Source organism: Babylonia areolata, chromosome 22 (genome assembly GCF_041734735.1).
Source record: "Babylonia areolata isolate BAREFJ2019XMU chromosome 22, ASM4173473v1, whole genome shotgun sequence".
Lineage (NCBI taxonomy): Eukaryota > Metazoa > Mollusca > Gastropoda > Neogastropoda > Buccinidae > Babylonia > Babylonia areolata.
This window is the reverse complement of record NC_134897.1, coordinates 16,453,414-16,478,750: the sequence shown is the minus strand read 5'-3', so window position 1 is coordinate 16,478,750 and position 25,337 is coordinate 16,453,414. Positions and strand designations below refer to the sequence as shown.

The 25,337-nt window shown below is 41.8% G+C and overlaps 1 protein-coding gene across 1 annotated transcript; it reads left to right on the top strand.

Moving 5' to 3' along the window:
* The first annotated feature begins 307 nt into the window (after positions 1-307).
* LOC143297212 (solute carrier family 22 member 7-like) lies at positions 308-25,337 on the top strand. The gene is made up of 13 exons (XM_076609423.1): positions 308-451; positions 4,982-5,029; positions 6,459-6,651; positions 10,635-10,910; positions 11,655-11,875; positions 12,595-12,825; positions 13,153-13,355; positions 15,220-15,702; positions 16,436-16,570; positions 19,737-19,819; positions 20,912-21,035; positions 21,623-21,695; positions 23,754-25,337. Exons 4-13 carry the CDS (start codon positions 10,682-10,684, stop codon positions 23,910-23,912), a joined length of 1,941 nt encoding a protein of 646 aa, XP_076465538.1. The 5' UTR covers positions 308-451; positions 4,982-5,029; positions 6,459-6,651; positions 10,635-10,681; the 3' UTR covers positions 23,913-25,337.

Genomic DNA, 25,337 nt, shown 5'->3' with positions numbered 1-25,337 from the left:
GCAGCAGCAGCAGCAACAACAACAACGAAGTCAACAACATATTTGTTGCGTATAGGTCTGTGGCAGTTGCTAAGTTAATGAACGAAGATTTTGATAGATTCGTCACACCTTCCAGTTAAGAAGCTCGGATAAAATACTCTTTGGAAATATACTTTTAAAGCAGAAAAAGAATATGTTAGTAAAATTAGGTAAGGGAGTCTGCTAATTTAATTCCTGAAAACATTTTCTATGATGACAAATTTAACAGTGACAATAATTGTAGATTATTGTGTGAGATTTGGGTAAAAGGGCACTTGAGCCCAGCCGATGTCGGACTCAACACTTCACAAATTCAGTCACATATGTAGCCTTTGTGTTTGTTTATTTGAATGAGAGCACCATCCACATGGTATCAGAAGCTAAAAGAACCACTGAACTGTATTTTCTGAAAGGCCCATGTCTCAGGCAGCAGGTAAAAGCTTACATTTTACAGAAATCAATCGACGCGGCGGTTGCTCAATTTTGTTTTTAGTGGTAGTGACGTTCTCCGACACAGAAAACGCAGTAACGGTACAGAGACACTGACGTTTCATTGGTTTTCACAGTACGTGGTTTAGTGGTACGTATACGTCAGCCAGTTCACAATGCAAGGTCTTAGAAAGCCACAACCTTTTTGAGGGCAACGTCGCCGACAATTGTAGAACGTTTGAAGCAGAATTTGACATTTTTGTAGAAGCTGCATACAACAACAAGAATGAGTGAACAAAGGCGTAAATGTTGCTGAATATGGCTGGAAAGGATGCCAATGAGAAGGAAAAGACTTTCAATTATGCTGCAGAAGTGAGGAATGACAATGGTGATGTCACAGAAGTTGCTGAAACATGTGAGAGCGTGACTGTGTTGAAAGCAAAGTTTCGTGAGTTCTGCAACCCGCTGACCAGTGTCATCATTGAGAGACACAAATTCAATACCAGATATCAACAGGCCAGTGAAACAATACAAAGTTTCATAACAGCACTGAAGATTCTGGCAGACACCTTTGAATTTGGCATACTCAAAGACTCTCTGATACGTGACAGAATTGTTTGTGGGGTGACGTCAGATACTTTGCGCAAACACTTGCTGAAAGAGAGAGATCTGACTCTCCACAAGGCAGTCCAGCTATGCCAGATACATGAAACTGCAGAGAAACACACTGAGCAGGTGTCAGAAGACTGTGAAGTCAGCGCTCTCTCTCAAAAGGCAAAATCATCATTTCAATGACTGGGCGGAAAGGCATGTGGCTACTGTGGACGCCAACCTAGTCCAAAGAAGGAGGCTTGCCCAGCCTATGGAAAGAAATGTTCTTCATGCATGAAGATGCACCACTTTGCGAAGGTTTGCAATTCATCAAAAAGAAGACCAGACAAGACAAGAGTTGTCAATGTCATCAGCGGATATGACCCAGTAGAAGAATGGGAAGTTCATGCACTTGCTCATGCACCAATTCGCAATGAGATACACTGCACAGCATGCATCAATGCACATGACACTGAGCTGAAGACAGATACGGGTGCAGAATGCAATGTCCTGCCTCTGGACAAGTTCAAGATGGTCAAAAAGAAGGAAGTGATCAACAAGACAAAAGGAGTCAACTTGGTTGCCTATGGCGGGGACAGATTTACCACACTTGGCACAGTGGACCTTCCTTGCAAGACTGGCAAAATGACAGGGTTGATCACCTTTCAGGTCATTGACAGGCAAGCCACTCTTATCATAGGCCTGAATGAATGACTCCCTGCGATTGAGACTCATTTAGCTTGATAAGACTGTGCATGAAGTGAGCACAGACACAGAAGCCACCTTCCATGAACAGATGGTCAAAGAATATCCAGATTTGTTTGATGACAAGCTAGGGACACTCCCTCTGAGATATGTTATGAGAATTGACCCTCTCATCGATTCTGTCATCAAACCCGCAAGGAAAGTTCCCCAGGCCATGGAGAAAAAGGTCAAGGATAAACTTGACAGAATGGTGCAGAAAGACGTGATCAAGTGAGAAACTGAGCCTACCGAGTGAGTGTCACAGATGGTGGCAACCAGAAAAAGGAATGGTGACTTCAGAATCTGCCTGGATCCAAGAGACTTAAACAGAGCCTTGAGGAGACCACACTATCCCATGTGCACTGCTGACGACGTGGCATCACGATTTGGAAATGGGAAGGTATTCTCCACGCCAGATGCTAAGGCAGGATTTTGGCAAATCAGGATGGATGAAGAGTTACCTCATCGCACTACATTCAGCACACCTTATGGCAGGTACAGGTTTCTGTGCATGCCCTTCGGCATCAATACTGCGTCAGAAGTCTTCCAACAAGCTATGAAGACTGTTTGAAGGATACCCATGTGCCATCATTGTCAATGACATCCTCATTTGGGGTTCCACTGCAGAGGAGCATGATGCCAACCTCAAGAAGGTTCTGGATCGAGCATGACAGATTGGCTTGAAGCTGAACCTCAGCAAGTTCAAGTTCAGGGTGAAAAGCGTCACTTTTGTGGGCCACAAGTTCACCGATAAGGGTCTACAGCCAGACACTGAGAAAACTGACGCCATTCGAGACATGCCTGCACCAGTGGACCAGGCAGCACTTCAGAGATTCCTGGGCATGACCAACTACCTTAACAAGGTCATCAGGAACTGTGCTGAGAAGACTGCAACTCTGAGAGAACTTCTACGCAATGATGTTGTATGGAGTTGGACTGAAGCACACCAGCTTGCATTTGATAGACTGAAAGAAGACCCGATGAACCCTCCCGTACTCAGGATTTTTGACCCAGCAGAACCTGTGGTACTGTCCATCAACTCGTCCAAGAGTGGACTCGGAGCAGCATGTCTACAAGATGAAGTTCCAGTGGCCTACGCATCCAGAGCCCTGTCCGATGCTGAAACCAGGTATGCACAAATCGAAAAGGAACTCCTGGCTGCTGTCTTAGCATGCAAGAAATTCCATGACTTCGTGTATGGACACAAAGTGATCATTGAAACCGATCATAAACCCCTGATCACAATTGTGAAGAAGCCACTGCATGCAGCTCCAGCCCGTCTTCAACAGAAGGAAACTCTAGCAGATCCAACTATGCAGAAGTTGGCCCAGTTCATCAAAGAGGGATGGCCCCTCCATGAGCATAGTGTACCACCTGATCTGAAGAATTTCTTCCCATTTCGTGATGAACTGGTGATCGAGAATAACGTCATTCTCAAAGGACAGGAAGCTTTAGTCCCAAAAGACCGACAGTCAACCTACATTGCAACCCTTCACAAAGGCCACATGGGAGTGGACCATACCAGGCAGCTCGCCAGTGATGTGGTGTTCTGGCCCAAGATGCACCAGGCCATTGAAGATGTGGTCACTCAGTGTTCAGCATGCAACAATTGCAAGGCCCATCTCCAAAAGCAGCCCTGCTTCAATCACCCTGTCCGTGACCTCCCATGGGCAACTGTTGCAGCAGATATCTTTGACTGGAACAACCACCAGTACTTGGTAGTTGTAGACATGTACTGTGGGTGGTTTGAGATGGACATGCTTCCTGAAACCTCCTCACAGTGTGATCACAAAGATGAAATGGGTATATGCTACTCATGGTGTTCCAGAGAAGCTCATGACTGACAATGGTCCACAATTCGAAAGCCAAGAATTTCAAGCGTTTGCCAAAGAATGGAACTTTGGACACACCACAAGCAGTCCCTACTACCCAAAGTCCAATGGCCTTGCTGAAAACGCTGTCAAGCAAGCCAGTGGGTGGAATGGGTTCACCAGCACAACGTCTGCTTTCCAGACGCACCCGTACTGCACTCCCTACTGCAACAAAGCTACTGAAACCCAAGCCCCTGAACACCTCAAAGATTTCCAGTCAGCTGAAAAAGGCTCGTCAACAGCAGAAAAGGTAGCATGATAAATCTACTACAGACTTGAGACCTTTGAGACCACGTGAGGTGGTGCACATGCAGACTAACAAGGGATTCCAGCAACTTGCAGTAGTGAAGTCAGCTCATCACTCTCCAAGGTCATACATAGTCACCTCAGATGGAACCGACTACGTGCGTAACAGACAGCACCTTTTCCCAGTGAGAGAATCCCGTTCACCTGGTCCACAGCTTGACAGCAACCCTTTCAATAATTCCATAACCTCGCAGTTTCGTGGCAATCCAGCAAGACCAAGGGTTCAGCACAGACAGTCTGCAAACCTACAATTCCCACGTGACTGTACCCTTGCCCACCACACTTCTTCCACACTGCAGGGTGTTCGTGATCAGCACACACTGGTCCAATGCAGCAATCCCTGACAGTGCAGCTGTATCGCAGTGCCACCACATCAGACTAGGTGATCCCACCTTCACGCCAACCCGCAGTCACTACCAACCCTGCTTGTCCGATGCCAGCCGGAGCAGCCTCTGTGGCGACGCCAGCAGCGATGCCAGCCAAGCCTGACCCAGTGGTGACCCGCTACGGGAGAGTTGTGAAGCCAAACCCCAAATACATTGACACTTAAATGCACTTAAATGATCATGGATCATCACAATCACATGCTCTTTTAATTGACTAGACAAGGACACTCACAGTCACATTTTTTTCAGTTTGAGTTCAGTTTTGTATTTTGTTTCTTTTCAGGAAGAAAGGTAAGAGACTGACAGCAAGTGTTTTATTTTCGTTTCATTTCAGGAAGAAAATTAAGAGACTGACTGCAAGTGTTATATTTCGTTTCTTTTCAGGATACTGACAGCAAGTGTTCAAAGGAAAATGACACTGACGTTAAAATATTTTATTTTATTGATGAGAAGAGAGATGTAAATTATTATGAGAGATTTGGGTAAAAGGGCACTTTCGCGCAGCTGATGTCTGACTCAACACGAGATTACAAATTCAATCACAAAAGTAGCCTTTGTGTTTGTTTATTTGAATGAGAGCACCATCCACAATAATATTCAAACAATGGTTAGTACGGTGTATCTTTCGCGTTGCAGACTTTGTGTATCCAGATGGAAAATCCATGACATATCGACAGTGTAAAGGTAAGTATGAAATTCAGACACATTTCTTAAGAGTTCTCAGGTTGTGTATGTGCAATAAAAGACAACATTCTAATACTTGTTTTGATTTACGTGGAAGTAAAAAGAAGCATGCCAAGATCTATATAAATAATTCATGACACCAAAGGAAGGACACGTGTATACTGTCACCTTGCTAATGGATAAACTCAAACCAAACTGCTTTAACAAATGGAACAAAGAATTTTCAAATGATATTAATTGGAACACACTTTCTATCAAATGCAGTTTTAAAAAAATCAGATCAGACCTCTCCATAAAATCATTGGAACAAACACATCAGACTAGGTTACGTTACAGATGATGCATATAACTGAAAGTGATAAATGCACGTTCTGGAAAAGATTTTTTTTTCAAAAAAAAAAAAAAAAAATCTATTCTGGTCTTGCAACGTTGTTCTAAATTTCTGGAGAGAACTACAAACCTTTGTAAACAACTGTGATAATGCGATTAGATTTACCAAACAGCTTTTGTAGTTTGGTAATGACAAGGCATGTGAGACAAGTGACACATTAGACGGAATCATACTGTTTGCGATTTTGTTTTTCATATACAAATGCAAACTGTCACTCCATACTTTGTTATCATTAGACAGCATGTAAGAAACCTGTTAAAACAGAAGACCACATGGTTAAAAAAAATATATGCAGTATAACGACCTACAGTAAGTGTTGTTTCTACAATATGTTGATCGAAGTTTAAACTCTACCTGATGCAGGACGTTCTTCGATCATCGCCAGATTCAAAAGTTGATTTCAGTAAATCATTTATGTTCATTAACCTCGTCCAGTACGTCCATACAACACCATGTGAAAAGTTCATTACGGTCAGCTTGTAAATGTGTTTTGTCTTCTGGATGCTGATCTCCATTCTGTACTTTGTTGATGTTTCGGCCAAGCAGTTCACCATCTTTGCTAGTCCTTCACTGCCTGTCAGCTTATCAATCAGATCGGAGATCTGTGACTGTACGTCTTCAAATGTTGGTTGTTCCTGAGTGTCCTTCCAGTCATTATACATTCAAGGAAGATGCTGTAGACTGTAGGAGACAGAAAAACGTCCCGTGGACACGAAGTGTGGGGCCATCACCGACAGTTCCTTGAAAAAAGTACTGCACAGTTGGTTTTGCGTATTGCATTGTTTGATGGTGTTGATCAGCTTCTGACCCACTTTAACGTGTTCCTGGTTGCCCACACTACATCATGCCACAATCGCGAAAATACCTTCTTAAAATCGATAAAAACAGGGTAGATGTATTTTCGGTGTCTAGTTTATTATTTCAGTAAATTAGAGGGTTGGGGGGCGGAGGGGGTTATTTTATCAAGCTTCTGCTTCCGAAGTTTTTGTTTTCATCTCTGCTCAGGAATTAAATCGTTATTTTGTCATTCTCCTACAGAAGCAGACGCAAAAATGCACGCGACACAAGGAAAACCTGACGATGCCCCACTCCGATGAAAAGAAAGGTGTGGACTTGGACTCCATCTTGGAGCACCTTGGAGGTAGAGGCTGATACCAGGTTATCCAAGTGACGCTGAACATATTTCCTTCGTTATTATCGGCCATTCCTCTCTTGGACATTGTATTTACTGGTTAGTACTGACTGCTTTCCATACCATCTGGTGAAAAATGGATCTCTCTCTGTCTGCCTCTGTCTCCCCCCCTCTCTCTGTGTCTCTGTCTCTGTCTCTCTCTGTGTCTGTCTCTCTTTCACTTTCAGCTTTTGCAAATAATAGAAAATCATATGTTGCTTTGTGGATTTTGAGAAGGCTTTTGATTCTGTTTCTAGAAAACTTTTATGGCCTGTTTTGTTGAAAAATGGAATTAGAGGTATACTGGTAAGTTGTATCGTTGTGTGAAAAGTATGTATGATGAAGTGAAAGCGAGAGAGAGATCACGGGCAAAACTGTCACAGTGTGTGAACTGTATTCGTGGGGTTAAACAAGGGTGGTGTTTGTAGCCCTGTTTTGTTTTAACGTTTTATCAATGAACTTGCTTTAGAAATTATGCAGAATGGTCAGCACGGCGTTACTTTTGATTTGATTAAATTGTTTGTTTTACTGTTTGCTGACAATATGATTTTGTTATCTACAACAACAGTTGGTTTACAGCAACAAGTGAATAATTTATATACTGCTGCTAGTAATTTGCACTTAATAGTAAACATGGATAAAACGAGTATTGTTGTTTTTTGCAAGAAATGAAAGATGGTTGTATGGTAACGAAAGAACTGTTGTTGTTAATGTGTACAAATATCTTGGAATTTATTTTCCAACTAGACTCAGTTTCAGTTTCGCATGTCAGGATATAGCTAACAAAGCAAAGAAAGCAGTTATTGTAATACTTCCTATTTTGTATAAAATAGATTGTAACTGATTTAGTGTATTTGGTAGGTTGTTTGATTCTCAAGTTCAGCCAATATTGCACTATGGAGCAGAAATCTGGGGACTGGAAAATAATGTAGCAACAGAAAAACACATTATGTGCAATGAAACGGTTTCTCAATGTTGACAGTCGATCTCCAAATGATCTTGTTTATGGTGATCTGGGGAGATATCCGATTTATTTGAATTTATATTTTGAATGTATCAAATATTGGTTGAGATTGAGTAGAATGGATGAAAACAGATTTCCATTTAAAGCTTATAATATGTTATATTCTTTCGTTAATATTGGCAAAAAAGACGTGAGCAACCAGTGTTCGGCAGTGTTTGAATACTTATGGTTTTGCATTTGTGTGGGACAGTCAGGAGGTTGAAGATATTGCATGTTTTTCAAAGTGCTTTAGACAACGAATTATTTATTGCAGGTGGCAAGACTGGCAGGATCATATTCAAACCAGTGATGGATTTGCACAGTTTAGACTTTTCAAAACATCACATGCCATTGAACCATACATTGAGTTGAAACTTGAACAGATATAAATGTGCATCGACAAAATTTAGATTTGGTATTTCTGATATTGTTACTCATTGTTTTAGATACGGAAGATTACAAATATCGACTGATAACATAAGCGTATCTGACTAAAATAAATAAATAAATAAATGGACAGCTGCCCTGTGAACATTGATGCAAAATTGCCCTCATGCACAGTGAAAAAATCTATGTCCATATATGTGGCTAGACAAATGGAGTACAAAGTGTCATCAAATATTTACTTCAGACTACGTCACCGTCAGGACAAGAGCCCTCTCTATTAATGGCAGGCAACATCCTCCTTGTGGATGATCAAAACAAATGGAAGCTAAAGCTCTAGCATTTCCTTATCTGCCACAGAAATAGCAATGTAAATTTCCTAAATGCTTTTCGTCCTCAATATCAATTACTTGAAGAACAAGAGTGGCAAGGCCTTCAGGACTCACTTGTGATACACTTAAAAAAAAAAAAAAAAAAAAAAAAAAATCTAATCGTTAAAATGTGTTCTGTATTTGTTATTATAAAGCTTTGGGTTAAAAAAAAAAAAAAAAAAAAAGGAAGAAAAAAGGCAGATTCGAACCCCACGTGTTCGGGTGAGAAGAAACTGTCTTACCCAACACACTGTCATGGCTCCTTTTACTGACGTTCAAAAATTTAATATTTCAACATGCTTTTTAAGGGCGATAAATCGATTGCGGTATTCGCAGTGAGAACGCTGTTTAAATCATACTATTCTGGTGTATCTTGGGCATTCAAAAAATCTTTAAGGGCAATTAAAAATTCTTTTTAAGTCCGCGGTAAAGGAGACGTGGCTATCCCTGCAAGCACACTGCAACATTTAGCCTGGATCTAGATAGATGTACGAATTTAGTTACACCCGCCGGGATTGTACAACACGGTCAATTCAATTTCTCCTTTATGTTCTAGTTTTATAGTTTTAAAGAAAAAAAAATTAAAAGAAGCCAAATTATATGCAGTCTGAATTTACTGTTATATTTATATTTTTTTCATTATCTAAACTCGGTAATTTGATCTGATATTCCGACACAGCATCAAGAGCAGTCATTTTTATCATTTTTTGTTCAAACAGGAACTTCTTTTGCTAAGCATGGAAGTTATATTTCTGGTGCATGTCTTTAGTGCAGATAGTAAACAAGGGAAATCAATCTGTAATTAATGCTAAAGGGTTTAATTTGCTTTGAACTGATCTTTCTCATCTTAGACATTACATTTTGAAATTATACTCAATACATAAAAAGCTTGTATGTTTTACTCTCAGTGTACAGGGCTTTCACTATGTTCATTCGCCCAAGTGATCTTTTTCGGAAAATACTAAAATCAGTACTACGAGTGGACTTTATAGATCTATTGGCTGAGCCCTGAAGGTCATGGGCAAAAATCAATTGCGTACACATATTTATACACATTCAAAGCACGTGCTCATATTCTTCGCGAACGCGAACGACGCCATTTTGTTTCAAGTTGTTGACCTGCCTGTTCAATCCTATATTCCATCGACAATACACAACGATATGTCATGGAAAGTTGGTGAAGGAGACCGTTAAATATTTATTCAGAGAAAGATTTGTGAACGCCTCATCACTTACTGGATTATGCCCCAAACTGCCATAGAAATATCCACAGAATCAGTTGGAATTCACAGTTGAAAATTGTAAACCATGCGAGTTAAAACCCTTGAATTGATAAAACGAAAAATTTTCCACTCTTGACTTTTCTCAAAATGAAGTCCTTTTCACTTCATACGACGTTTAGAAGTACTTGTACTTGGCTCTACATGTTATTAGTTTAACAAAATACTCAATTTTCATATCAGCTTTAAAACTATAAAACTAGAATGACCATAAAAGAGAAATTGAATCGACCGTGTCGTACTACATTCCTGGCGGGTGTAACTAAACTTGTACATCTATCTAGATCTAGAGAAAACGGCTAAATGTTGCAGTGTGATTGGGGCGATAGCCACGTCTCCTTTACCGCGGACTTAAAAAGAATTTTTAATTGCCCTTAAAGATTTTTTGAATGCCCAAGATACACCAGAATAATATGTTTTAAAAAGCTTTGTCACTGCGAATACCGCAATTGATTTATCGCCCTTTAAAAAGTCTGTTCAAATATTAAATTTTAGAACGTCAGTTAAGGAGCCACGATGGTGTAATGGGTACGACAGTTTCTTCTCACCCGAACATGCAGGGTTCGAATCTGGTTTGGACTTGTATTATAATGTGTGGGAAGAATTGTTTTTCTGTGTGTTTTTTGGTCCAATTTTAAGATGTGGTGTCGACAGACAAAGTGTTAAGATTTACCAGGGGCGCACTGACAGACAGACAGACGGACAAACACACAGAATACAAATACACAGACAGACAGACAAACAGACACACACACACACAAACAGTTATTACATATATTCACATGAGCCAAAAAGTCAGCTGGGGCGTACAATGGTTTTTATAGTTCCCTGATGAAAGCAAAACGTTTTGTTCATTCATGCCATTTAGTGGACATCATTAATGCAGACATACATACATAGAGACAGACACACAGACAGGCAGACAGACAGACAAACAGATGAACACTACAGCAGAACAATAAACGACGTCTTATCCATTCTCATCCTTCCCCCACTCATCTTCAGGGACAGACGTAACCATCGCCGAGCACTGTCACTGACCTGACGTCACCATGAAAGGCAACGAAGCAGCCACCATCACCCCCGCGGAGGGACACGGAAAAACACGTGACGTGACGTCACACCAAGGGAGATCACCTTCAGACGAAACATGTGCCGTGGACTTGGAGCCCATTCTGCAGAAGCTTGGCAGAAGGGGCCGGTACCAGCTCATCCAGCTAATGCTCCACCTGTTTTCCAGCTTTGCCAACAACGTAGCAGTCTTCGCCGTTGTCTTTATAGGTCAGTCTGTTGAAACAGTTCTGACCAGCTGATAATAGCGGTAGCCAACAATACAATGCAATGCAGGACGACACATCACGATACAATACATAACAATACAATGCAATGCAATGCACTGAAGTACCATTTCATAAAATACAAAAGAATAGAATACAGTACACTGCACTGCACTGAAATACAATACATTACAATACAGTACTGTACAGTATAGTACAGTGCATTACAATGCAAAACAATACACAGCACAAAAACGCAAAGCACTGAAATGCAATACATTACAATACCATGCATCATGCCATACAATACAATGCAATACAATGCAATACAATACAATACAACACATCTCTGTCAACATGACTGGAAATTAGTGGTAACGCATCCGACTTGGGAGTTAGGGTTCACGGGTTCGAGCCCGATAAACTCCGGATATTTACTCCCACACCCCCAGCCACCACAGGACTTTAAGTGGTGGTCTTTGTTCTCGTCATTCGGACGTGACGGTAAACCCATGTCCCGTGCACAGCATGAATTAAATGCACACAAATGTAGGCTGCCCTCAGCAAACAAAAGGGCTGTTCCTGTTAAAATCATGTGGTAAACACTGCTTGGATATTAAAAGACACCCGAGTGTGTGAGTGTTTGTGTTGTTTGTGTGTGTGTTCGTGCGTGCGTGTGTGTGTGTGTGTGTGTGTGTGTTTGTGTGTTCGCACGTGTGATACTTGTATGTATATGTCTGTCTTACAGGTTACGAGCCAGATCACCAGTGCAGTCAGATGGATAACATCACCCAGGTGGAAGCTTATCTCCCAGATGACGTCACCAACTTCACACTCCACCACACACAGTTTGAGGAGTGTAGCATTGACGTCACTGTCAACACTTCTGGTACATCCTCCACTCACTCTCTTCCCTGTGTGGCTGGTGTCAACTTCTCCATGCCTTCCCACACCTCCTTTGTCACTGAGGTAATTTGGCGTGAAACCATGTGTGTGTGTGTGCGCGCGCGCGCGTGCATGCGTCTGTGTGTGTGTGTGTGCGTCTGTGTGTGTGTGTGTTTCTTCCTATCATCAAGCACACACACACACATCCAGACTCCTCCGCCACACTCTTCCCCCCACACATGTGCACACACACACACACACACACACACACACACACACACACACACACTCCCAGTCTGCTGCCTTTTTCAACAGCAGATTTTGTATTGCATATATGAATCTGTTCACAGAATTTGAAACCTCATTTAAACTGAAACTAAACAGAATAGGTATCACTAATCAAAAGAGAATCATGTTTGTGTTCGTTCTCACTGGTGTATAAAATGCACAGAAGAGATGACATTGCTGTTTTTACATTTGGGATGTATGTTTTCAATATGTGGGTTGTTTTGCGTTTGATGTGGTTTCACATCAACATGAATATGATCTGACCAGGAAAAGAAAAGTTCCAACCACCGTCAAACAATGGTGAGTGATGCGGACAGACGACTTGAGATTGCGTAATTTGTTACCCTTCACAGTACTAAATTTTGATTTTGGTGGGACAGTTTGTCCCATTTCACTTGGCCATATGGAACTGATATATCTGTACATGCAGCTGAACATGCTCAGGGGTCTGCTCTCTGAGCTCCAGCAGAAGCGCATCGCCAAAGAACCATGACGTTTCTGTGTGTATTCCTCAGTGGTCGCTGGTGTGTGAGAAGACAGGGCTGACGGAGCTCACCCAGACAGGGTTCTTCGCTGGTCAGGCAGTTGGCGCTCTACTTTTCTCTGTCCCGGCTGACCGCTACGGCCGGCGGAAAGTGTACGTGACCTGTGCTGTGGCCACTATGGCGTCTCTTGTCGCCATGACTTTCATCAACATGTATGAAATCATGTTGTTTTGCAGAATCGTGACTGGCTTTTTCGCATCCGTGAGTTAGAATCTGTGTTATTCTTTTTTTTTTTTTTTTTTTTTTCATTTATTTTAATTTGTTGTTGTTGTGGTTGTTGTTTGGTTTTTGTGGGGTTTTTTCAGGGGGTGGTAAGGTTATGTAGTGTTTTACTGTATTGCACTGTACTGTACATATTGAAAAGAGGTTAGGAGGATAGAAAGAGTATTGCACAATACTGGAGGGACAGAAATAGTGACATTTTTTTCATTTTTTGATGGCGTTTTTGCAGGGGTAGGGGAGATGAAGGTATGTGTGTATAGGGGGATGGGGATCCTTAATTTCTTTTTTTCTTTTTTATCCTGACAGGGCATGGACAACGTAGCCTACATGATGGTCATGGAGCTGTTGCCCCATGAATGGCGATGTCTGGCCAGCATTCTGGATGGCGTATTGTGCGCCTGTGGCTGTTGTTTCATCGCCGTGGTGGCCTACTGTCTGCAGGGCGTGTCCTGGAGATACCTCAGTCTTGCCCTTGCCTCCGTGTATTTCGCCAGCCTCCTCTTACCTTGGTAAATGGTAGCTATGTTCAAGTACAACTGTCATTTCTTGGTCAACATGTTACCGAGGTGTTTTTTGTTTTGTTTTGTTTTGTGTTGGGGTTTTTTTCAACCAGCTTCTGGGAGTTGGGGCTGTCATCTGCCATTTTTCTCTCATAGTGCTTCGACCTTGATCATGTGATAGCAGTTGTTATGTTGTTGAGATTCCTTCAGTAAGCAGTGGCCCAGCTCCGTTAGAAGAGTGAAATTGAACTATTCTTTCCACTATTGTAACTCCATCTTACCATACGTTGCCCCAGAGGATTCCATCAAAGGAATTCCTTAGCAGATTTGGTGTGAATGACGTGATTCAGTACAGGTACTGTAATACTATATCATAGTGTAGTGTAGTGTAGTATAATGCTTTATGTCAATACATATTAATTTTCTTTATGATGGCATGCAGGCGAGAGTACAGGAAAATACGGACATGTCGGATCCGTTCCCTGTGGTAAATGGAGTGAAGCAGGGCTGCGTCCTGGCACCCACATTGTTCTCCATTCTCTTCTCTGCCATGCTGATTGATGCCTTCCAAGACTGTGACTGGGCATCTACATTCAGTTTCGCACAGATGGCCAACTTTTCAACTTGCGGCGACTCCATGCCAGGTCCAGGGTGTTTGAGGCACTGTTGAGAGAGTTCCTTTTTGCTGATGACTGCGCGCTTGCTGCACACACCCATGAGGACAGAGGACATGCAGTTCATTATGGACAGGTTTCCAACCTCCTGCAGGTGCTTTGGACTCACCATCAGCCTCAGCAAGACCGAGTCCATATACCAACCGGCTAGCTCACAGAACGCCAGTGCCTCCCCCCCCCCCCCCCCCCCCCCCACCAGCAATCAAGATCAATGACACAGAGATCAAGTCAGTCGACAAGTTTTGCTACCTGGGCAGCACCCTATGCAGCAGTGGAGCCCTTGATGCAGAAGGGACACTGCGCATCGCCAAGGCCAGCTCCGCTTTTGGCAGACTCAACAACAGGCTGTGGAACAACAAAGGTATCAGGCTCAGCACCAAAATCAAAACCTACAGAGCTGTTGTGCTGACCACATTGTTGCACTGCTGTGAAACATGGACGACGTATCGCCGTCACATTCAACAACTTGAGCAGTTTCACCAGAGATGCCTACGAAAGATCCTCGGCATAAAGTGGACGACAGGGTCTCCAGCCTCCAGGTCCTAGAGAGGCCTGCCCAGCATTGAAGGCCTGCTGATCCAGTGCCAGCTACGCTGGACAGGACACGCTGTCCGCATGACAGACAGCAGGATCCCGAAGATGCTTTTGCATGGAAAGCTGAAGGAAGGCCACCGTGAACTTGGAAGACCCTGCAAGCGCTTCAAGGACACCTTGAAGACACACCTCAAAGCCTGTGACATAGGCATCGCTTCCTGGGAAACTGATGCCCTTGACCGCTCTCGCTGGAGGATGCTGTGCTCTGGTAGCATAAAGACGTTTGAAAACAAGATAACGCAGGCCATTAAGGAGAAGCGTGAGCGAAGGAAGCTGGGCTCAACTTCTGGAGACGTTTTCCCTTGCAACACCTGTGGGAAGTGCTGCACATCTAGAATCGGCCTCTTCTCCCATATGAGGATATGAGGACACACACCGACAGATAAGCCTGCCTGCCTGCTCATCCGTCGGTCTGACGGGAGACTCCATCATCACATATATATATATATATATATATATATATATGTGTGTGTGTGTGTGTGTGTGTGTGTGTGTATGTGTGTGTGTGTGTGTGTGTGTGTGTGTGTGTGTGTTTGATATACTTCAATAACCTCATACACAGTGTAAAGACCAGCTCTCACTTTTGCATTCTGTTCACGCAAAAGCTTCTTGGACGAGTCCCTCCGCTGGTTGTTGGCGACAGGAGAAATTCAGGAAGCGGAGAGGATCCTGAAGAAAGCCTGTCAGATGAACGGCAGAGATTTCGCAGACATTCAGCCCCTCCTCCAAAAGCAAGCCTTTAACGGCAACAGTCTCCCTGTTCAGAATAGATGGAACACTGTCATCAGTGGCCACGAAGATGAATTAACGAAACCAGTACTTGTTTCTGAGAAAAATACGGATGAAGACTTGAATGAGAACGAAGAAACGGGCGTTGACATTGCCTGCAAAGAAGGGGATGCTGTTGTTCACCAAACAGACGTTCTTGTGACAAAAACCGAGGATGACATTATTGATGCTTGTGTTCATCACCAAACTGAACTTCCTGGGAGAGATGGGGTGGAAGCGATCTCTACCAGACACACTGTGCTGGATTTGTTTCGATATCGTGTTGTTCTGGTGCCTTTCCTGGTCTGCTCCTTTGTCTGGTAAAGTATGTGTCTGTGCCTGTCCCTTTTGTGTGTGTGTGTGTTTGTGTGTGTGTGTGTTTGTAGAGTATGCCTCTCTTTCTGTATCTCATCTTTCTCTTTCTCTTTTTTTCCATTTCTCTTAACTTCTTGTCACCTGTCTCTGTCCCTGTCTTCCTGTCTGTCTCTCAATATCTATCACATACACACACGCGCACACACACACACACATTGCCCGTTTCTGTTTTTGTTATCGTTTTTTGCATGTCTGTCTGTTTCTATCAACCCGTGGTGACTGGCTATTAATTTTCTTTTTCTTCAATCTTATATTATCCACTGGTTGCAATGGCTGAATTTTTCTTTTATGTGTATTTGTGTTTGTAACCCTGTACGGGGCAATAAATAGGCCTGTATCATAAAAAAAGTGGCCTGGTATTTCTTCGTTAGATTTTCTCCGATGTGTTTACTTGGGAGGGTATGGCCAGGGCACTATAAGCTTCCTCGAGCACACACACACACACAAAGATAATTAGACGGTCGATCCCTTCAAAACGTACTTACTTTGTCTGATAGAACATCCGTGTTCAAGCGAATGGACTCGTGGACTGTTTATGGTCACTACGGGTTTGTTGACGGTAGGGGTATCTGATTCCAGACAAACGAAGAAGTATTTTGTATGATGATTGAGCTCACCTTTTACTTAGTAAGAATGTTCCTTTAAAAAAAAAAAAAAGACTGAATGCATGTTATCCAGGCTGGCCAACAATCTGTTCTACTACGGGGCGATGCTGGGGTCTGCCAAGCTGTCTGGGAACAGGTTCCTCAACTTTGGTCTCCTGTCTCTTCTACAGATCCCCTCCACTCTGTTGGCACTCTTCTTGATGCCAAGGTGGGTCCGTGTAGGTCTGTGTTGCGGTGATCACTGGATTCACTGGTTACCGAAGCTTCTTCTTCTTCTTCTTCTTCTTCCTCTTCTCCTGCTTCTTCTTCTTACCATTATTATTATCATTCTTATTATTATCAAATTAGTTTTCGCCAAGAAAATTGAACGATCACATTTTATTGATTGATTGATTGATTGATATGGATACTTATATAGCGCCTATCCTCGGTCGGAGACCAGTCTCTTAGCGCTTTACAAATACGGAGTCATTTACACAACAGTCTGTCTACCTGGGTAGAGCCGACTGATGGCTGCCATTGGGCGCTCATCATTCGTTTCCTGTGTCATTCAGTCAGATTTCAGGCACGCACACCTATACACTCAGACAAACATGTAACATTTAACATTTTACGTGTATGACCGTATTTTTTTCATCTACCCCGCCATGTAGGCAGCCATACTCCGTTTTCGGGGGTGTGCATGCTGGGGATGTTCTGGATGGATTACATGATCTTTAACGTGCATATTTGATCTTCTGCGTGCGTATATACACGAAGAGGGCACGTCTGCACATATGTTGACCTGGTAGATCGGAAAAATCTCCACCCTTTACTCACCAGGTGCCACCGAGATTCGAACCCGGAACCCTCAGATTGAAAGTCCAGCACTTAAATCACTCGGCTATTGCGCCTGTTATAAAGTCATTTCAATGCCACCGGGGCAGTGTGTTTAAGGATCAGCATAGGAAGGTGGGGCCCAGTCCTCTCCTTCCGCCGTTTTAACCATCGCCAGCTGAAGGCAGGTAACAATTCACATCGGGTTAGAGTAAATAAAACTGGAGTGAAGGTCCTTTCCAAAGTCGTAACAGCATGCCGAAACGGTGCATTGTTCACTGCTGAATACTGGATCAAACACCCTGACTCAGCCTCCTTGGAAACTTTTTTTTTTCATTTTTATCATTCAATGTTCAGGAATGAAAATCAAATGTGTTTTAAGATCGGTGTACATATTATCTGCCATCTCAGATCATGAAGTGGAAGGCTGGGATGGAAATAAAATAGAATCAGTATCAGTGTCAGTAACTCAAGGAGGCGTCAATGCGTTTGGACAAATCCATATACGCTACACCACATCTGCTAAGCAGATGCCTGACCAGCAGCGTACCCCAACACGACTGATCAAATTCACATTATGGTGCTTAGAGCCTCGCCGACCACTAAGGCCATCTCAAGGCTATCGCCACGTAAAAAAGTACAGAGGGGCAAGGCCTTCAAGACTCACTTGATACACTTAAAAAAATAAAAAATCTAATCGTTCAAATGTGTCCTGTATTTGTTATTATAAAGCTTCGGGTTAAAAAAAAAAAAAAAAGCTCTGAAGGCAGATTCGAACCCAACATGTTCGGGTGAGAAGAAACTGTCTTACTCAATACGCTATTGTGGCTCTTTAACTGACATTCAAAGATTTAACATTTAAACATGCTTTTTTTAAGGGTAATAAATCAATTGCGGTATTTGCAGTGACAACGCTGTTTAATAATATTATTCTGGTGTATCTTGGGCATTCAAAAATCTAAGCGCAATTAAGAATTCTTTTTAAGTCCGCGGTAAAGGAGACGTGGCTATCGCCGCAATCACACTGCAACATTTAGCTGTTTTCTCTGGATCTAGATAGATGTATGAGTTTAGTTACACCCGCCGGGAATGTACGACACGGTCAATTCAATTTCTCTTTTATGTTCATTCCAGTTTTATAGTTTTAAAGTTGATATGAAAATTGAGTAGTTTGTTAAACTAATAACATGTAGAGCCAAGTACAAGTACTTCTAAACGTCGTATGAAGTGAAAAGACTTAATTTTGAGAAATGTCAAGATTGGAAATTTGTACGTTTCATCAAGGGTATTAACTCTCATGGTTTATTATTTTTAACTGTGAATTCCGACTGGTTTTGTTGATATTTTTATGGCAGTTTGGGACATAATCCAGTAAGTGATGAGGCGTTCACAGATCTTTCTCTGAATAAATATTTAACGGTCTCCTCCTCCAACTTTCCATCACATGTTATTGTGTATTGTCGATTGAATAATTATAGGATTGAATGGGCAGGTCAACAACTTGAAACAAAATGGCGTCCTTCACGTTCGCGAGGAATATGAGCACGTGCTTTGAATATGTATAAATACGTGTACGCAAATGATTTTTGCCCATGATCTTCAGGGCTCAGCCAATAGATCTATAAAGTCCCCTCATAGCATTGATTTTAGTATTTTTCAAAACAGACCACTTGGGCGAATGAACATAGTGAAAGCCCTGTACACTGAGAGTAAAACACACAAGCTTTTTATGTATTGAGTATAATTTCAAAATGTAATGTTTAAGATGAGAAAGATCAGTTTAAAGCAAATTAACCCCCCTAGCATTATTCCATTTTTTACTATCTGCACCAGAGACATACACCAGAAATATATTTTCCATGCTTAGCAAAAGAAGTTCCTGTTTGTGCTCATCCCAGAGGTGCAGTATTGTTTTAATCAAGATGACTGGGAAGAAGTGATTTTTCCCTATTTTTATGCCAAATTTGGTGTCAACTGACAAAGTATTTACAGAGAACATGGCAATGTTTAAGTTTACCACACACACACACACACACACACACACACACACACACACAGAGAACCGTACACCGGGTTAAAACATAGGCTCACTTTGTTTACACAAGTGAGCCAATAAAAACTAGATGTGTTGTGCTGCAGCGAAATGGTTGGAAGTTTTGATGGGACAGTGGACTTCGCCAATGTCGCGGGATACCAGGAAACGTTGTGGATACCGTTTAGATTCTTTAGATTCTGTTTCTTTCCTCGCTTGTGTCAGGAAAGAAAGATAATGATGTTTCAATGATAATCATTGTTGATACTTCCATGTTTTTAATGATTCTGATTATGATGATGATGATATATGATGATGATGATGATGATGATATCATTATTATTATCATTATTACTATTGTTGTTGTTGTTATTATCGTTATTATTTTTATTATTATTAATGTTAATAATAATAATAATATTATTATTATTACTATTATTATTACTAGCATTACTATTATTGTTGTTGTTGTTACTGGTGTTGTCAAGTTCATGTAGCTTGTTGATGATTGCTGTGCCCCTTTCAGATTCCGTCGCAGACCGTTGGGGTTTTTCTTCGGCCTGTTCACGGGATTGTCTCTGTTCGTGTCGGTGGGCCTTTCAACGCTGGGTGAGTGACAACTACTGGGGACGTATAAACATCATAGGGACACTCACTGGCGGACTGATCATCTCCTGTATAGCCTTGTTAATGAACCCATAAACATTTTCATTTTCACTGCTTAGGAAAAGAAGCGTCAGGGACACCCTTTTGGCTGATTGATATTTCCTGTCTCAGGCTGTTCAGTGCAGCATGTAAAGTCATCGTGATTTGTTTATTTGTCTTTTTTTTTTTTTTTTTTTTTTTATCTAGTGTGAAACTTGAAATGTCTTCGTGATGTCTAATAAAAGTCTTCGGAGTGTCATTTCAAAGCCTGTAGTGTTCTGTATTTGCACACTTTAGAACTATTACTGCTACTGCTACTACTAGGCTGCTACTTCTTATTATTTTCAGTATTTCATTATCATTATATTAGCAGAAGTAGCAGTAGTAGTAGGAAAAGCCATATGAGACAGAGACAAATGGCACTTTGTCAGATGCAGTATTCAAATGGCACTGATTTGCTGTCTTCAAAAGGTTGAGAATCTCTTTTACACCTTCACCCCGTTTTATAGAAATAAAATCTGTTTGGTTTTAACCCCTTGAGTGCCGATGAAAAATTAGTAGAAAGCGGTGTTTCAAGTCATAAGTCAGTATCCAGAAAAATCAGCCAAAAGGTGAGATCTCGAGAAAATGGTTTGGAGATATACCACTCTCGATCAAATATTCAGCCTTCCAGAGTTATTTCCCTTCTCTTGATGATGTATTAAGTGGCATCACATTGAGGGCGAATTCTACAGGAAATGCAGTAAAACCAATGTTTGAACAGTCAGTCACCCTTTTTTTTTTTTTTAGTGATGTTAGAGTTGTTAAACTGTGCTTTTGTTTTCCACTATGTGTGTGCGCACCCGCATGCGTGTGTGTCGTGTGGTGTGGTGTGTGTGTGGTGTGGTGTGTGTGTGTGTGTGTGTGTGTGTGTGTGTGTGTGTGTGCGCGCGCGTGTGCGTGTGCGTGTGCGTGTGCGTGTATGTGTTCACGGATGTGACTCTGTGAATATCGCTTTAAATTACCTGACGAACATTACAGGGGTGTGTGTGTGGTGTGTGTGTGTGTGTTCACCAGGTGGAGGGCAGGGAGTGACCTTGACCCTGGCCACAGTAGCAGAGTACGTGGGCATGTTCGCAGTGAATGGTTCCTTCTCTGTGTTCTTTGTTTTCTACATGGAGGTCTTCCCCACAACCATGAGGTCTGTGTATTGCCCGCTGCGATCACTCTACAATGTTCAGATAATGATACATGAAGTACGTTAGTTTGTGTTGGTGGGGTAGTTTTGTATGTTTGTATGTGTTGGGGTGTGTGTGGGGGAGTGGGGGTGGATGTGTGTGCGCGTGTGTGTGTGTGTGTGTGTGTGTGTGTGTGTGTGTGTGTGTGATGAGAAGAGTTAGGGAGCTATTTGTTCAGAGAGAGAAATAAAACGAATGAACGGTTTATTTATATATAGGCTACAGCCCCTCATGAAGGGGTATTTGGACAGCAACAAAAGACAATAACATAACTTACTGATAGATAAACAATGGAAACAAGACAATGAAATGACTGCTTCTCCAGTAACATTTGCAGTTGAATAAACAATGGAAACAAGACTATGAAACGACAGTTTCTCTAAACCTGTTAGTTTTGTACAAAAAGAAAGAAAAATTACGTATAACATCAGTCTATTCTGGTAGAGGCTGATAGTTATGCCTTCGTTCTTGTTGCTTTTCTTGAAGACGAGTTCGTCTTTATCACGTTTAGAGATATTGACTGTTTGCTACAAAATTCTGTCTATTTCAGATCTGTAGGTACAGGAACCATTGCAGGCATCATCAGGTTGACTAGCCTGGCTCTTCCTTTTCTCTTGGTGTGGGTAGGTATAGTCAGTTTCACTTATCAGATTGATGAACGTTTCTGCCAGCATAAAATTAGACGCCAAAGTAAATCCAATAAAGAATGGGTCTTCAGTTTAACGTCCCACAGCCTTTTGATAATGATAATAGTAATTATAATATTCAGTATTTATATGCAGAGACAAATCAAAGCGCTTTCACACCAGTCATTCGCACGTATGCATAACTCTAAACATGAGAAAGTGAAGACAAAGAAGAGGCAGGGGAGGGAGGCTATCATGGAAAGAGAAGGAATTATGCCCAGACCTGAAAGAGCTGAATGCGGAGACCTGACGAAGCAAAAGAGAAAGTTCATTCCAAAAGCAGGGTCCAGAGACAGAGACAGAACGCCGGTCGACAGTGGAGTTCTTTCTTTAATTTAACGTTTTTTCAATTTGAGTGATATCAGACGTCGACAGTGGAGTGTTTGAATCTGGGTATGCGTAAACGGAGTGCACCCGGAGCCAAACGTAGAGAGCGAGATGGGGTGTAGAGGTGAAGGCAGCCACAGGAATAGGAAGGGGCAGATTTGTGAATATAATTATTTATAACATTGTGTGCTGATCTTGTACTTTCTTCTGTGTCAGACAGGAAGCCAACGGAGATGTTGCAAAAGAGGAGTGATGTGCTCAGATCTTTCTGACAAGTCGTGCAGCAGACTTTTTGTATGCGTTGAAGGGACTGAATGGATGAAGCAGGCAAACCAGACAATAGAGAGATACAGTAGTCAATGCGAGAGAGAATGAGAGAAACGACAAGTTTAGATATGTTGTATCGGTGTACAGATATTTCCGAATGGAACTGATGCGCCGCAATTGACAGTAGCAGGACTGACATGTCTGACTGATAGATTTTTGCATGGACAGTGTGTTGTCAAGGACAACGCCGAAGTTCCTGACTGATCTGGAAAGAGGGATGGGTGTGCTTCCAAGTTTGATTGTGTCACTTGTGATGGAAAGGAGTTTTTGTTTAGTTCCTATTATAATTGCTTCGGTTTTGTCTGTGTTCAATTGTAACTTATTAAGAGTCATTAAGTTTTGAATGTCTAGGAAGCAGTCAGATGTTTCTTGCAAGAGCGAGGGCTAATTTTCAGGGGTATCACTTCTGAAGTTGTGTGTCATCAGCATACGAATGGTGACTGACATTGGGTCGATTGATAATTTCAGCTGGATGAGCAGTGTACAGTGTGAAGAGAACTGGGCCTAAAACAGATCCATGTGTGACTCCGTGTTCGACTTTAACGGGTTCAGACTGACAATTATCAACTAAGACAGACTGGACTCCGTCGTTCAGATGTCATTTGAACCCTCTGAGAGCAGTACCGTTAATATCAAATGTAAAATGAAGGCAAGAAAGAAGGATTGAATGGACTATCGTATCAAAGGCGGCTGACAAGTCGAGAAGAATGAGAAGGGAAATATTCCCCGAGTTTTTACAGCCACTAGGACTGTGACACTGTGTCTGGGACTCGGCATAAGAAAGCGAGGCCAAATTCTCTACTTTCGTCGTTTAATCTTCCCCAATTGAAGTTAGGTACCCGTTCAAACCAGGGTGGAGTGAGGAAAATTGGAGTAAAATGACTTTCTCCAGAACACAACATCATGCCGAAAAGGATAAGAAATCCAGCGTCTTACCGACTTTACAACAGCTCTTTAATTATTAACATACTGCGCCTCTACTACTTAGCATATGTGACTAAGCGCGTTGGGTTACGCTGCTGGTCAGGCATCTGCTTCACAGTTGTGGTGTAGCGTATATGGATTTCTCCAAACGCAGTGACGCCTCCTTGAGCTACTGAATCTGATACTGATATATGGATATCATTATGTGCTGTTGTTGTAAACTTGCACAAAATGTCAAGGAATGGGGACACTCAGGCTACTCAACTGCAATGATTATCACTGGCAGTTAAAACTATCTCGAAATTTGCATTTCATCTCTCTTGTCTTGTAATACTATCAGTGTTCCTTCACATTATATTTTTTTCAGGAACACAGCGATTTTGATGAATTAGGCCTTTTTTGTATACGTGTTCCTAGCGCAAAGAGACCCCTTGGGCCCCAGGAGTGATGGTGGGATGTCTGTGCTGCCTTGCCGCTGTCTCCATCTGGCTTCTGCCGGAAACACGTCACAGGAAGTTGCCAGACACCATCGAAGAAATGCAGGCGTGGAAAAAGAAAAGAAATTGTTCCACTTAAAGCATTCAGGATTGTTTTCTGTTTTGTTGTTGTTTTTTTCAATATGCATTCCATTTCTCTATTAAGCTTCCCAACTTTCTGTTTCTTTACCCCTCTACCTTTTTGTATTGTCATTTCTTTCTACTTCCGGATTCTAAACCCATCATTGTATCTTCCTCCTCCTCCTCCTCCTCCTTCTTCTTCTTCATACTGTTGATGTTTGTTGTTGCTGTTTCAGTTGTTGTTTCTGCTGTTGCTGCTCTTATGAGATTACTATTATTATGTTATTCGAAGACTACTTTTTGAGAATATAGATTTGGTTATTATGTTTGAATTATTTGTGGTATGTCGGTTTTGTTGTTGCTGATAATCGGATTCTGTAGGTTAGGTATCCCTAATTGCGACCAGCGTGTAATTGCGGACTGTTCGTGTACTGCCAACTTCGAAACGTTCTCACCACACACATTTTACAATTTAACGTCTGCTTCGACCTCGTTCTGATATATTAGAGAATCTTCATTTCCTGGAACCAGTGAAACATCAGCCATTTCTAGCTGTTTCCGCGCTCTTTCTTGAAATTGGGAAGCCACTGCTGACCAAGTTCACTAACGTGCTCTCACAATCCTAAAATCAAGGGAAGCAAGGAAATAGGACTTGAACTTTGAACAGTTTAAAAATAGCTGATTTGACTGAATGAATTGTGCATTACCTGTAACTGGAGAAATTAAAAAGCATGTTGGTGACAGATCAGAACGTGAGTTTTGACAGGAATCTCCAAAATAGTGTCGTTTGCAAATAGACCATGGGGTATTTTGACGCGAATTATTTGCGAACGATTATGCACAGTTACTGAGCGCTCTCACAAGGGTGTGTTTGTGCGTGGTGTGGGACGTGTGTGTGTTTGCATGTTTGTTTGTTTGTGTATGTATGTGCATGTGTGATCAAAACCAACAATATAACTACAACAGTCTGGTGTGATGTTCCAATACTATGTTATATCTGATGAATTGAAGACCTGCTCCTGTTTTCATTGTCCACATGCACCAAAACTCATGTTCGCAACCATACTTGCCAGTTCCTTTACCTTCAGACACAGATATTTCAAACGTTGAAAAGGAGCAGACGAACTCTTACGTTTGATGATTCCACGACCTGTTATCTGTACATATGTGTTTCTTCATTCGTTCGTAAATTCGTTCATTCTTGGTTGTTTTCTGCTTAAAAATTCATTTATCATTTATTTCGTCAAATCAGTTATTTAGCTTTTTTATTTCATTTTTCACCTCTTCCCACATAAATTTACTAACTTACTTTCAGTTAACAGCAACAGTTTCCTCTGTTTTGTTTTTTCTGAAGCCTGTATATCAATTTAGCATTGGAAATCATTATCTGGCCACATTCAGTCATATGCCTGTGTGTGTGTGTGTGTGTGTGTGTGTGTGTGTG

What these genes read in the sequence shown, in the direction of transcription:
- LOC143297212 (XM_076609423.1), top strand. Translation starts at nt 10,682, where the DNA reads ATGAAAGGCAACGAAGCAGCCACCATCACCCCCGCGGAGGGACACGGA. An exon ending in GCCAGCCTCCTCTTACCTTG is followed by an intron (nt 13,356 to 15,219) that starts GTAAATGGTAGC and finishes TTCACGCAAAAG; the next exon opens with CTTCTTGGACGAGTCCCTCC. An exon ending in GGTGGGCCTTTCAACGCTGG is followed by an intron (nt 19,820 to 20,911) that starts GTGAGTGACAAC and finishes TGTGTTCACCAG; the next exon opens with GTGGAGGGCAGGGAGTGACC.